At 57.5% G+C, this 13,181-nt stretch overlaps 1 protein-coding gene across 2 annotated transcripts; it reads left to right on the forward strand.

Moving 5' to 3' along the window:
- Positions 1-837: 837 nt before the first annotated feature.
- On the forward strand, positions 838-12,364 carry CDK5 (cyclin dependent kinase 5). Of its 2 annotated transcripts, XM_073002633.2 has the most exons (12): positions 844-1,178; positions 1,659-1,747; positions 5,727-5,794; positions 7,933-7,993; positions 8,886-8,942; positions 9,129-9,224; positions 10,024-10,098; positions 10,503-10,599; positions 10,757-10,826; positions 11,172-11,232; positions 11,482-11,562; positions 11,946-12,364. In XM_073002633.2, exons 1-12 carry the CDS (start codon positions 1,142-1,144, stop codon positions 12,030-12,032), a joined length of 879 nt encoding a protein of 292 aa, XP_072858734.1. In that variant the 5' UTR covers positions 844-1,141; the 3' UTR covers positions 12,033-12,364. The 2 variants fall into 2 exon arrangements, with proteins under 2 accessions (XP_072858735.1, XP_072858734.1); XM_073002634.2 differs by lacking the exon at positions 9,129-9,224 and having other exon boundaries at positions 838-1,178.
- Positions 12,365-13,181: the final 817 nt, after the last annotated feature.

The raw sequence follows: 13,181 nt of genomic DNA on the forward strand, positions 1-13,181 counted from the left end.
GTCTCGGTTGCAGCCTGGCACCGGGGGGGGGGGCGTGGGTGGGGGGGGGGTCTGCTGTTGCCCCCCCCCGAAGGACCCCCCCCCAAAAAAAGGTTGCAAGTAGTGCGGAAGGCAAGCGTGACAAACCGTCTGACGGGTTCTCTTCTTCCCCAGTAAGGGCGAGAGAACTTCGTTACGTGAGTTGATCTCGTTTCTTCTGTGTAGTGTAACTAAAGTTCCGATTCCTTTTCTTTCGGCGGCGGCGGCGGCGGGGAAGCGGGGCTGCTACTGATCATGTATGTAGGTCTGAATAAAATGGGCTTATCCTGTATACGGTATATACGGACTGAACCGGTGCACGGCCTTTATCTGTTATTATTCCCTGGCGGAGAACTGAAACCTAAAATTGGGGGAGGGAGGGACGGAGGGGGCTCCCCCTCTGCACCAGGCGGCACTGCGGGGGGGGGCCTTAAACTGCCTTCCGGGAGTGCGCCGGCTTAACCGGCTTCTGCACCGCCGAGGAAAGTACTGCAACGTCCCTTTAGGATGTCGCTGGAGGGGCCGCGCAAAGTTTTCGCTGCTGCTAAAGAAAACCACCCGTTTTGCCGCTTCAACCCCCCCCATGGAACGGCGATAGTAACGTAACTACCCCCGCCGGGGAACGACCGCGGCTGCCGATCCCTTCGTGGCCTCGCCTTTCCAGGGTCTGGCTAGCCGCCCCCTCCGCGGGGTGTGTGTGTGGGGGGGGGGAAGCTGCCTCGCCCCTCCTGCCCTTGTGGGGGTGGGGTGGGGTGGGGGGGCCATTGGAGTCCCGGCCAGACCCGTGAGCCCCCCAGGGGCTCCTCGCGGGGAGGGCCCCATAGCCCTTCGCGGACACGGCCGAAAGCCCCGCCGGCCGGCTTACTCGCCCGGCGCTTTGCACGTGTCCCGGAGCGCCCTTTCCGACGGGGGAAGGGGGGGGGCTCATTCCGCGCGAGGCCTGCCGGGAATTGTAGTCTCCGCTCCGGGCCGCGCAGCCGCCGAGCCAGTGGGGCATGCTGGGAGTTGCAGTCCAGGAGGAGGAGGAGGAGGAGGAGACGGGGCCGTCGCGGGCGGGCAGGCGGGGGTCCCGGCGGAGCTCCAGCGGCGGCGGCGGCGGGCAGAGGGATCGAGCGAGCGAGCGATGCAGAAATACGAGAAGCTGGAGAAGATCGGAGAGGGTGGGCAGCGGGGGGGGGGGCTTCCCTTTCCCCCTCCCCCCTCCGTCCGGGAGTGTGCGGGGGGCGTGGGGGGGGTGAAAGGAGGGCTTGCAATGCTGCAAAGGAGGGAGGGTGGGGGGAGGGAGGGAGGGGGCCGGCGGCAGGGCGATTTCGTGGGGGGGGGGAAGACTCCCTGGCATCAGGCCGGGGGCGGCGGCGGCGGAGTCTGGCCGGAGGGGGAAGGAGCTCCGTGGCTGAAGGTGGGCGATGGGTGGGGGGGTTGGGAAATGGAAGGAAGAAACGCCCCCCCCCCCGCCTTTCGTGCCGCTGGTGGAGGGTCGGGGGCGGAGGGCTGCGGGGCCCATAACCCGTGGCGGGGCGGGCGGGGGAGGCTCTCCCCTTCGGGGTCAACCCAGCGCCCCCTCCCCCTCTGGTGCTGCTTGTGCCCCCTTTCCATCACCCTCCCCACCCCCCACGCGACCCCCCCCCCCCCGCCTGCAGGAACCTACGGGACAGTTTTCAAGGCCAAGAACCGCGAGACCCACGAGATTGTGGCGCTGAAGAGGGTCCGCCTGGACGACGATGACGAGGTGGGGGCCTTTCACCCCTCCCCCTCCTCCCTCCCACCCCCCGCCGCCGCCACCCCACGAGGGGAAAACACCCTCCCTCAGACCCCCCCCACACACACAGCATCCACTCTCTTGGACTCCCTCCCTGCAGGCCAAGCCCAATTCTGGGACGGGTTGGGTCATAGGGAGAGTGCGCAGCACGGTGAACATGTACAGAGTGCATTCCCACCTCCACCCTCCTGCTGGTGGGATGCAGCGACCTGACTTTCTGACCCTTTGCAAGGAGGCCCAGGGTGCCCACTCCCCCCTTCCCCAACCACTCTGTGGGCCACTCTGAGTGCCCCCCATCCCACCCCACTTGAGAGTCGCGGTGAGGGCATGGGCACCGGTGAGGTGCCAGAGAGGGGCGCACGAGCAGGGTGGAGAGCCTGGTGGTGCAGTGGTTAAACTACACTACTGCACTCAAAACTGCTCATGACCCAGGGTTCAGTCTCAGGTAGCCGGCTGGAGGTTCCCTCTGCCTTCCTTCCTTCTGAGGTCAGTAAATTGAGTAACCAGCTTCCTGGGTGGGTGGGTGGGTGGAATGCATGTGCGGCCTGCATAATTATATTGCAAACCGGCCAGAGCATGCTTAAACTGCTCTCGTCATCGTTTAGTCGTGTCCGACTCTTCGTGACCCCCATGGACCAGAGCACGCCAGGCCCTCCTATCTTCCACTGCCTCCTGGAGTCGGGTCAAAGTCATGTTGGTTGCTTCGCAGGCACTGTCCAGCCATCTCATCCTCTGTTGTCCCCTTCTCCTCTTGCCGTCGCACTTTCCTAACATCAAGGTTTTTTCCAAGGAGTCTTCTCTTCTCATGAGATGGCCAAAGCTTCAGGATCTGTCCTTCCAGTGAACACTCAGGGTTGATTTCCTTTAGAATGGATAGGTTTGTTCTCCTTGCAGTCCAGGGGACTCTCAAGGTCCTCCTCCAGCACCACAATTCAAAGGCATCAATTCTTCGGCGGTCTGCTTTCTTTATGGTCCAGCTCTCACATCCATACATCACGACAGGAAAAACCATAGCTTTGACTATTTGGACTTTTGTTGGCAAGGTGAGGTCTCTGCTTTTTAAGATGCTGTCAAGGTTTTTCATCACTTTCCTCCCAAGAAATAAGCGTCTTTTAATTTCGGGGCTGCTGTCTCCATCTGCAGTGATCATGGAGCCCAAGAAAATAAAATCTGTCACTGCCTCCATATCTTCCCCTTCTATTTGCCAGGAGGTGATGGGACCAGTGGCCACGATCTTAGTTTTTTTGATGTTGAGTTTCAGACCGTTTTTTGCACTCTCCTCTTTCACTCTCATTACGAGGTTCCTTAATTCCTCCTCACTTTCTGCCATCAGAGTGGTATCATCTGCATATTGGAGGTTGTTGATCTTTCTTCTGGCAATCTTAATTCCGGTTTGGGACTCATCCAGTCCAGCCTTCCGCATGATGTATTCTGCATATAGGTTAAAAAAGCAGGGAGACAATATACAGCCTTGTCATACTCCTTTCCCAATTTTGAACCAATCAGTTGTTCCATATCCAGTTCTAACTGTTGCTTCCTGTCCCACATATAGGTTTCTCAATAGATAGATAAAGTGGTCAGGCACTCCCATTTCTTTAAGGACTTGCCATAGTTTGCTGTGGTCCACACAGTCAAAGGTTTTTGCATAGTCAATGAAGCAGAAGTAGATATTTTTCTGGAACTCTCTGGCTTTCTCCATAATCCAGCGCATGTTGGCAATTTGGTCTCTAGTTCCTCTGCCTCTTCGGAATCCAGCTTGTACTTCTGGGGGTTCTTGGTCCACATACTGCTGAAGCCTGCCTTGGAGGATTTTGAGCATAACCTTGCTAGCGTGTGAAATGAGTGCAATTGTGCGGTAGTTGGAGCATTCTTTGGCACTGCCTTTCTTTGGGATTGGGATGTAGACTGATCTTTTCCAATCCTCTGGCCACTGTTGAGTTTTCCAAACTTGCTGGCATATTGAATGTAGCACCTTAACAGCATCATCTTTTAAGATTTTAAATAGTTCAACTGGAATGTCATCACCTCCACTGGCCTTGTTGTTAGCCAGGCTTTCTAAGGCCCACTTGACTTCACTCTCCAGGATGTCTGGCTCAAGGTCAGCAACTACATTGTCTGGGTTGTCCGGGATATCCAAATCTTTCTGATATTCCTCTGTGTATTCTTGCCACCTCTTCTTGATGTCTTCTGTTTCTGTTAGGTCCCTACCATTTTTGTCCTTTATCATGTCCATCTTTGCACAAAATGTTCCTCTAATATCTCCAATTTTCCTGAACAGATCTCTGGTTTTTCCTTTTCTGTTATTTTCTATTTCTTTGCATTGTTCATTTTAAAATGCCCTCTTGTCTCTCCTTGCTATTCTTTGGAAGTCTGCATTCAATTTTCTGTAACTTTCCCTATCTCCCTTGCATTTTGTTTCCCTTCTTCTCTCTGCTATTTCTAAAGCCTCGTTGGACAGCCACTTTGCTTTCTTGCATTTCCTTTTCTTTGGGATGGTTTTTGTTGCTGCCTCCTGTACAAAGTTACGAGCCTCTATCCAAAGTTCTTCAGGCACTCTGTCCACCAAATCTAGTTCCTTAAATCTGTTCTTTACTTCCACTGTGTATTCATAAGCAATTTGGTTTAGATTATACTGAGTAGCCCAGTGGTTTTTCCTACTCTCTTCAGTTTAAGCTTGAATTTTGCTATGAGAAGCTGGTGATCAGAGCCACAATCAGCTCCAGGTCTTGTTTTTGCTGACTGTATAGAGCTTCTCCATCTTTGGCTGCAGAGAATATAATCAATCTGATTTCGATATTGCCCATCTGGTGATTTCCATGTCTAGAGTCGCCTCTTGTGTTGTTGGAAAAGAGTGTTTGCGATGACCAGCTTCTTCTCTTGACAAAACTCTATTAGCCTTTGTCCTGCTTCGTTCTGAACTCCAAGGCCAAACTTCCCTGTTGTTCCTTTTATCTCTTGGCTCCCTACTTTAGAATTCCAGTCACCTAGAATGAGAAGAACATCTTTCTTTGGTGTCAGTTCTAGAAGGTGTTGTAAATCTTCATAAAATTGTTCAATTTCAGTCTCCTCAGCAATGGTGGTTGGTGCATAAACTTGGGATTATTGTGATGTTGAAAGGTCTGCCTTGGATTCGTATTGACATCATTCTATCATTTTTGAGATTGTATCCCATTACAGCTTTTCCCACTCTTTTGTTGACTATGAGGGCTACTCCATTCCTTCTACGTGATTCTTGCCCACAATAGTAGATATGATAATCATCTGAGCTGAATTTGCCCATTCCTATCCATTTTAGTTCACTGATGCCCAGGATGTCGATGTTTATTCTTGCCATCTCCTGTTTGACCACCTCCAGCTTCCCAAGGTTCATAGATCTTACATTCCAGGTTCCTATGCAGTATTTTTCTTTGCAGCATCGGACTTTCCTTTCACTTCCAGGCACATCCACAGCTGAGCATCCTTTCGGCTTTGGCACAAACCACTTCATTAGCTCTGGAGCTACTTGTACTTGTCCTCCGCTCTTCCTCAGTAACATGTTGGACGCCTTCCGACCTGAGGGGCCCATCTTCCAGCGTCATATCTTTTAGCCTTTTGTTTCTGATCATGGGGCGTTCTTGGCAAAGATACTGGAGTGGCATTGCCATTTCCTACTCCAGGTGGATTGCGTTTAGTCGGAACTCTCCACTATATCCTGTCCATTTTGGGTGTCCCTGCACGGCATAGCCCATAGCTTCTCTGAGTTACTCAAGCCCCTGTGCCATGACAAGGCAGCAATCCATGAAGGGGTTAAACTGCTCTGGGGTGGTATAAAAGCAGCCCGCTCTGCTTGGGCGTCCGGGGTTCCTGCTCACCCACCCACCTTGTTTCCCTCGTGGGGATTGGAGGGAGGGGGACTTTTGGGGAACAAGGGTGTCATGCTTTCTAACCCCCACACCCCCCAATCTTCCAGGGCGTTCCCAGCTCAGCCCTGCGGGAGATCTGCTTGCTGAAGGAGTTGAAACACAAGAACATTGTCAGGTGAGCCCGAGGGATTTCGGGAGGGGCCAAGGGGCTGGTGGGGTTTTAACCTCCCCGCTTGAAAGGGTTGACAGGCTCCAGCCCTCAAGCCCCCCCCCATGGGGCAGAAAGGGAGGGTGAGCTGCTTCAAGGCCCCCACTCCCACCCCCACCCCATCCCCGTGACTGAGCGGGGCTGAGCGAGGGCTTTGGGACCTTGGCAGGGGTCCAGGGCCTCAGCATCTTTGCTGGCCTGGGGGGAGCCACGGCTGGGTCTGAGCGTCTTCCGCACGCGATTTCCGGGACCCAAGCCCAAGGGGTGGGCGCACAGCCTTCCAGAACTGGGAGCGGGCCTGGCCACGCCGCTTCCCTCTGAGCAAGGAGGCTCCTCCCTGGACGGCCAGCGCGCCCTTGCGCAAGGAGCCTCCCGTGGGGGCTTGCAGGGGGCCAGCGGAGCCTCCCGTGAGGGGGCAGCGGGGCTGCAGAGAGCTGGGGGGCTGCCTCGGGTTCTGCCCTGGAAGAGCTTTCCGAAGTCTCTCTTGGCCTCCAGGCACTCTTGCCGTCACATTTCCAGCGCAGGAGCATCCTCGAGAGAAAGAGGAACGGGTGGGCGCGAGACCAAAGGGAGCCTGAGCTTGTTCTTGAGGCTCGATCTGTCCTTTGGGCCCAAGGCTCGCCGGGAAAGACAGCAAGCAGGGGAAGTGGGAAGGCAGCAGGAACAGAGGAACGCCAGAGGGGTGGGTGGTGGACGGGCTCCATAAGGGAAGCTACAGGAAGCAGTGGGGCTCCAGAAGGCAAGGGGGCCCTGGGAAGGAGGGGTGGGGGAACCGAGGGAGACCTACTCTGGGAAGAGGGGTGGGCAGGGATGGGGGTGGACTGGAGAGCCAGCCCATCTGTGGCCCTTCCAGGCGGGATGGGGTTGCGGTTAGAGGATTCGGGGCACAGATGGGAACAGCTCTCGGGCTCCTGTGGCAGAGAGTCACTGGCACTCGTGGTGGGCAGGGGTGCCCTCTACCCACGCAGGCCTGCATGCCGTCAACATCCCTCTTTGGAGCACCAAACCTGGTCTCAGCCGCCTGTGCATTGGGTTCTTCCTAGCTGGACTACGGCAATGCACCCTTTCTTACATGGGGCTGCCCTTGAAGACAGTTTGGAAATGGCTGCCTGGACTTTTTGTGTGACTTCTGTAATGCAATCCTGGGCTGGCTGGATCTTCCTTTATATTTATACGCCTCGGCTGTAAAAGAGAACTAAAAATATTTTGAAACTGTACATAAGAGGTTTTCACAACTTTGGGGGTAGGCTTCCTCGGGAGAAAAAAAAAGTGTGCCTCATTCGAATGAAATTCTCTTTAAATGACATCCTGGTCCCAAAGTTAAAAGAAAAAACTTATGTCTTATTTACTCCGGTATCAACCTTGTGAACTCCCTGAGAGGGCAGCTTTCAGCAGGCAAGGAACAAGGGTTTCCCAGCAGCTCTAATACAGACTCTAGAATCCTAGCCAACTGGCTGGGAGAGCAAAGTCTGTGTGAGGGTCGGAGAAGGGGGGGTTGTCATACAATACGGCCCTGTTTCTGTTCATTTTCTCCCGCCCGATCGCTCTGTAAGCACTAAGGCATCCACGTGATCAGGAAGCTTAGGGGGCACCACAGTGACGTGTCGAGATGGCCGGTAGTGCTCTCCGTGCCTCGGTTGCACCCGGTCATGATGGCATGCCTTTGTAAGGGTGGAGCAAGGCCCTTGCTTCCGGGCTTCTTGAGGCTCTCAGCCGCTCCCTCCGTGGTACATAGAAGCCTCCCACAAAGCTTATAAAATCATTTTTCACCCAATGTGTACTGGGTTTATTGTTCCGTAATTTTGCTGCTTCTGCTGGCTTTCCTCTTTTCCTTTATTTAAGTTATTTCCTCTAATTAAGGTTGAGCACCTTCAAAAAAAACAGACTTGAAGGTTTTAGAAGAAAGAGCACTGTGCATTCCGTGGGGGGCCCTCTCTGGGCCCTGGGGAGACCCAGTCCCGCTTCCCAACCTTATGGGTCCCATGAGGCTCCTTGCTTGTTCCTGCTTTTGGCAAAATTGGAGGGTGGCTGACAGTGGCGGGGACGTTGGTGTCCCTGACTGGCTTGGGTGAGTTCATGGAAGTCTCTGTTCTTCCCACCTCTAGGCTGCACGATGTCCTTCACAGTGACAAGAAGCTCACCCTGGTCTTTGAATTCTGTGACCAGGTATGGTGTGTGTGTGAGAGAGAGAGAGAGAGAGAGAGAAACCCCATTCAGTAGGGGCTGCGGGCGGTACCGCTCTGAGCCCACTGGGCTTTGGGAGCGAAGCGGGTGGGGGGGCTGGTTAGTCCTTCATGGGCGACCCTTACCAAGGAATGCTTGGAGTCTCTGGGGGAGGCGAGGCCAGAATTCATCCCTGAGCCCTAGAAGGTCACGGATGCTGCTGGGCGGAATTGGCATCGCTGGGTGTGAAGGGCCCTTCCACGGGCCCTGTTCACTGAAGGAAGGGCAGGGCGAGATCCTACCTCTGGAGGCGGCATGGAGCTCTTCTGATGTGGGTGTCCTGAGGCTTTACCCAGTTGCCTTTCAGAGCCGCCCAGCTCGGCACCCGTCGCCACATCTAGTGGCAGTGGGTTCCACAGCTCAGTTACACGATGTGAAGGAGGACCCAGCTCTAAGCTGCCCCGCATCTCCCGCCCTTTGGCATCACTGCAGACCCTGCCGGGTTCTGGTGTTCTGAGAGGGGCAGAAAAGCCCACTCCCCCCCCACCCTGCAGAGCCTTATATACCCCTTTGCCCTCAACGAATAAGGCCCCAAAGATGTAGCCATTCCTTGCTAAGAGGTCCTGGGCGGGGGGTCTTCTCAGAAGAAAGCTGTCTGGATGGAGCACGAGGGGGACCCTGCCCGAGGAGAGCAGTAGCAAGCAGATAAAAATATCCCTCCTGGGTGGCCAGGCTTAGTTCCGACCTTTTCACTTCCAGGAGAGGTAGATGTTTAAATACCCAGAGTTCCCCCAAAGCATGAGCATTAGAGGAGGGGTGAGCAGCGCAGGCGCACGGGTTTCCCTCTGGCAGCTGATTTCTCCCTCCCTCACACCCGTTCCTTTGGCCCTTGCAGGATCTAAAGAAGTACTTTGACAGCTGTAATGGCGACCTGGACCCTGAAATTGTGAAGGTGAGGTGGGGGTGGGGTGGGCCCTGCCAGGGGTCTGTGTTTGCTGTGCAACCCAGGGAGGCTGCCCAGTTGACCAGGAGCGTGACCTTCTCTCGGGCGGCCCTGGAGCTGCCCGAGAGAGGCAGTGGCTTTGGAGCTGGGGGGGGGGAGTGCCAACCTCGCCTCTCCCCTCCCCTCCCTCCACAGTCTTTCATGTATCAGCTGCTGAAGGGGCTGGGATTCTGCCACAGCCGAAATGTCCTGCACAGGGATCTGAAGCCCCAGAATCTGCTCATTAACCGGGTGAGTGTTTGGGGGGTGGGGGCTGAGGGGGTGGGCAGTGCTTCCTCCCAGAAGGGAAGAAGGACCCATGTTGGCTTGTGCAAGCAGAAGGCCAGCCTCCTTTCAGGACGTTTTCCCCAGGACTCCTTCCTTCCTTCCTTCCTTCCTTCCTTCCTTCCTTCCTTCCTTCCTTCCTTCCTTCCTTCCTTCCTTCCTTCCTTCCTTCCTTCCTTCCTTCCTTCCTTCCTTCCTTCCTTCCTTCCTTCCTTCCTTCTTTCCATCCATCATTGCCTCCTTCCTTCCTTCCTTCCTTCCTTCCTTCCTTCCTTCCTTCCTTCCTTCCTTCCTTCCTTCCTTCCTTCCGCCCTCCCACCCCCCAGCCTCTCCAGTCACATAGCCCAGGCCAACCCAGCTGGGTGCGACCCCCTCACCCAAAGGCTCATGGAGGAAAGCCAGCCGGAAAGCCAGCCTCTGCAGAAACATGCTGGAGGCTGAGCAGAGGACGAGACGCAGAGGGGCAGGGGCCACGGAGCCCTTTGGGCTGCTCTCTTGGGGACGAGCCCCTGGAGTTGGAAGGGAGCCGTGAAGTGGCGAGAAGGTGACCTATTTGGGAGGGGGGGCAAAAAACGGGGGGGGGGGAGCTGCCCTTTTTCTGTGCCTCTTCTGATTGCCTGAACCGCTTCCCAGCGGCTGGGAGCAGAACAGACCCCTTTCTCTTCACACCCTGGTTTTAGGCATCAGTGGCTCTCAGCGGGAGGGTGGGGGGCACTGGGCTAGAGCCCCCTCCCTATGGCCCACCTGCCACTGACTTGGCTTACAGAATGGGGAGCTGAAGCTGGCGGACTTTGGGCTGGCCCGCGCTTTTGGGATCCCTGTGCGCTGCTACTCGGCCGAGGTGAGCAAAACCTGCGCACGGGCAGAGTGGCTGGCTGGAGGGATAGAGGGGTTGGGTGGGGGTGGCTGCCAGGGCACCTCTGGGCACACTAGCAGGACAGGCTGCCCCTCCACACACACACACAACACACACACACACAGCTGAAGGGATGGCAGCGGGAGGCACCAGGAGGGGGGGTGTCATTGGGAAGGGCGCGCTGCGGGCCTGCACTCTTTCAGGGGGACACAGAGGCTGAGCTCCAAAATGTGAACTGGGGGGGGGGAGTTTTGCCTCTGTGCAGTCTTCTGCCTCTGTGCTTCCGGCACCCAGCATCAAGATCCCCCTCCTCATTTAGGGCACTCCTGAGGGACTGCTCCCTGCCAGCCTTCACGCCTGCCAGGCATCCCTGCTCTTTCTGCCCACAGGTGGTGACGCTCTGGTACCGCCCGCCTGATGTCCTCTTTGGGGCCAAACTCTACTCCACCTCCATAGACATGTGGTCAGCTGGCTGCATCTTTGCAGGTAAGAGGGGCTCTTTTTTGGGGAGGGGGCTGCTGCTGCTCCCACAAAAAATGCAGGGTTGCGGGGGAGGGGGAGATGATGCTGCCAGTGGTGGTGCCACCCCTGCCAGGGCTGAGGGGTGAGTGCCGCTGACCTCTCCCCCCCCATGTCCCTCCAGAGCTGGCAAATGCTGGGCGGCCCCTCTTTCCCGGGAATGATGTGGATGACCAGCTGAAGCGCATCTTCCGATATCCTTGACCGCCGCCTGGCGAGGGTGCTTTGAAGGGGCAGGAGGTCTAGACGGGAACAGCCTGGCAGATGGGCGGGTTTGCCAGAGGGAGGGAGGGGCCCGGCTGCTTGTTTCTTGATATGGCCCTATCAAAGGTGTGTGTGTGTGTGTGTCTGGGGGGGGGGAGCTGAGTGGGTGGAAGGCATCGGCCCTTCTTTTAAGGGATGTGCTTGTGTTGGGGGGGGTGAATGCCAATGTGCTGCCTGGGGGGGAGGGGGGAGGTTGGGCCCTCCCCTGGGGAGCAGGACTTTCCCTTTTGCCGCAGGACGGGCTTTCTCCCATTTCGGTTCCTTGACTCTGCCACGCTGCTGGGGACCCCGACGGAAGAGCAGTGGCCAGGCATGACCAAGCTGCCTGATTACAAGGTGAGAGGCCTTTCCGGAGAGGCCCTTGGGAGGAAAGGGGGCTGGGTGGGGGGCAGACCTATTCCCCCCCCCTTGGGTTGTGGCCTTTGCTCTCCTTTGAGAGTTAAGGGCTGCCCTCCTCCTTTTTCCCTACACACACACACGGGCGGGAGGAAGTGGCGACCCACGGCGGGACAGGCAGGCCGGGTCTGGGGCCGGGGGGGTCCTCCCCAGGCGCCCACCCCCCTCGCCCTCTCTCTCCCCTCACAGCCGTACCCGATGTACCCAGCAACCACTTCGCTGGTCAACGTGGTGCCCAAGCTCAACACGACCGGGCGGGACCTGCTCCAGGTGAGCTGCTGTCTTCCACCCCCCCACTCCCACCCCCACCCCCACCCCGCTTGCTTGCTTGCTTGCCTCTTTCTCAGTGGGGCAGCCCCAGTCCTCCTGTGGGGAGGTGCCTCCATCTCCCCCTCCCGCCCGACCCACAACGAGCCTGCTCTGGCGCTTCTGCCGTCAGATTGCTCTGCAGAACCCAGCAGGCCCATTGCTTCCTGGGAGGAGAGAAGGGGGGGCGGTTTCCCGGGGTAGCCACAGGGTGGGCCAAGGAGAGGTGCAGGGGCTCCGGGGGGGGCTGCCCGTGGGCTCCCCGCTCCTTTGACTGCCCGCCTCCCAGCGCGGCACAGAGGAGGGAGCTCTCTGTTCACCAACAGCCCTTCTTTTTGCCTCCCTAGAATCTGCTGAAGTGCAACCCGGTGCATCGGATCTCGGCCGAAGACGCGCTGCAGCACCCTTACTTCACAGACTTCTGCCCCCCCTAGGACGGGCTGCTGGGCATGCACCTTCCCCCCCCCAACACACACACACACACACACACACACACTGCACTGCACTAGCCGGCCTGTGGAGTAGCTTATGGGAGGGGTGGTGCTGCAGCGGCCCTGGGACCAGCTGGGAGGTGGGGGTGGTGGAGGCCCTGGCAGGCTCCCCCTCTGCCCCCTCTCTTGCCCCATAGCTGACTAGCCCCTTCGCCTCCACCTGCCAGTGGACTGCCTGTGCCCCAGTTGGGGGTGGGGGGAGGGGGAGGCGAGGATTGTGGCTTGTCCTGGATGTGAATATTTGCAGAGTCTATAAAGTACATTTCCTTCTTCTGCTCCCTTTCTTGGCATTTGCTGGGTATTGGGGTGGGAGGTAATAAGGGGGAGGGAGGGAGGGAGGCCGCTCTCTCCGCCTGCCCCCACCTCTGCTGCCTGTGTTCCTTCTCTGAGGCCCCAAAGGGCACCCCCACACACACACACACACCAGGGAGGGCCTGAGCATTGCTCTTTCTGCACCAGGATGAGGACCCTCGTATTTGGGGAGGGGGCAGTCAGAGAAGGGGGGGAAACCTTTGGTTTATACTGCAGATGGAGGTGGGGTGGGGGGAACACAGGTGAGCAGACTCACGCTCCTGAGCGCCCCCATTCCACAGACTGAGATCCTGCTGCCAAGGGTAGACTTGTATGCCTGGTGTGATGTTGTGGTCCCCGTCTCCCCCCCCCCCGCCGGCTGGCCATCCCCCAACTCCATTTCCAGCTGCCCTGGTGGTTGACACGGGGGGGGGGCTTAGCCAGCAGGTTCTTTTAATAGTTCACAGGGATAAAGGAGGGGCACCGGGCGGGGGGGCAGGGGATGGGGCACAAGCATGGCGGTTCTCAGCAGGGACCTGGTGGGTGTGCGTCGCGCCGCAGCGCAGAGCAGCCAGTCCACCCACAGAGGCGAGAGAGCTAGACAGGCCCGCGCAGAGCCAGGCTGGCTGGCGGCCCTCCAGCCGCTGTGGGGGCCCTGCCCAAGAAGTCCCTTCTCCTGGACGTGGCCGGGGGGGGCGGCAGGGGGAGAGAGAGGGGGCATCTGTTCCACGCAGCTGCCCCACAAGAGGTGGCGGGGCTGAAGGTCGTAGCGGCAACCCCAATAACGCTCCCACACCACAA

This window comes from Pogona vitticeps, chromosome 6 (assembly GCF_051106095.1).
Source record: "Pogona vitticeps strain Pit_001003342236 chromosome 6, PviZW2.1, whole genome shotgun sequence".
Taxonomy (NCBI): Eukaryota; Metazoa; Chordata; class Lepidosauria; order Squamata; family Agamidae; genus Pogona; species Pogona vitticeps.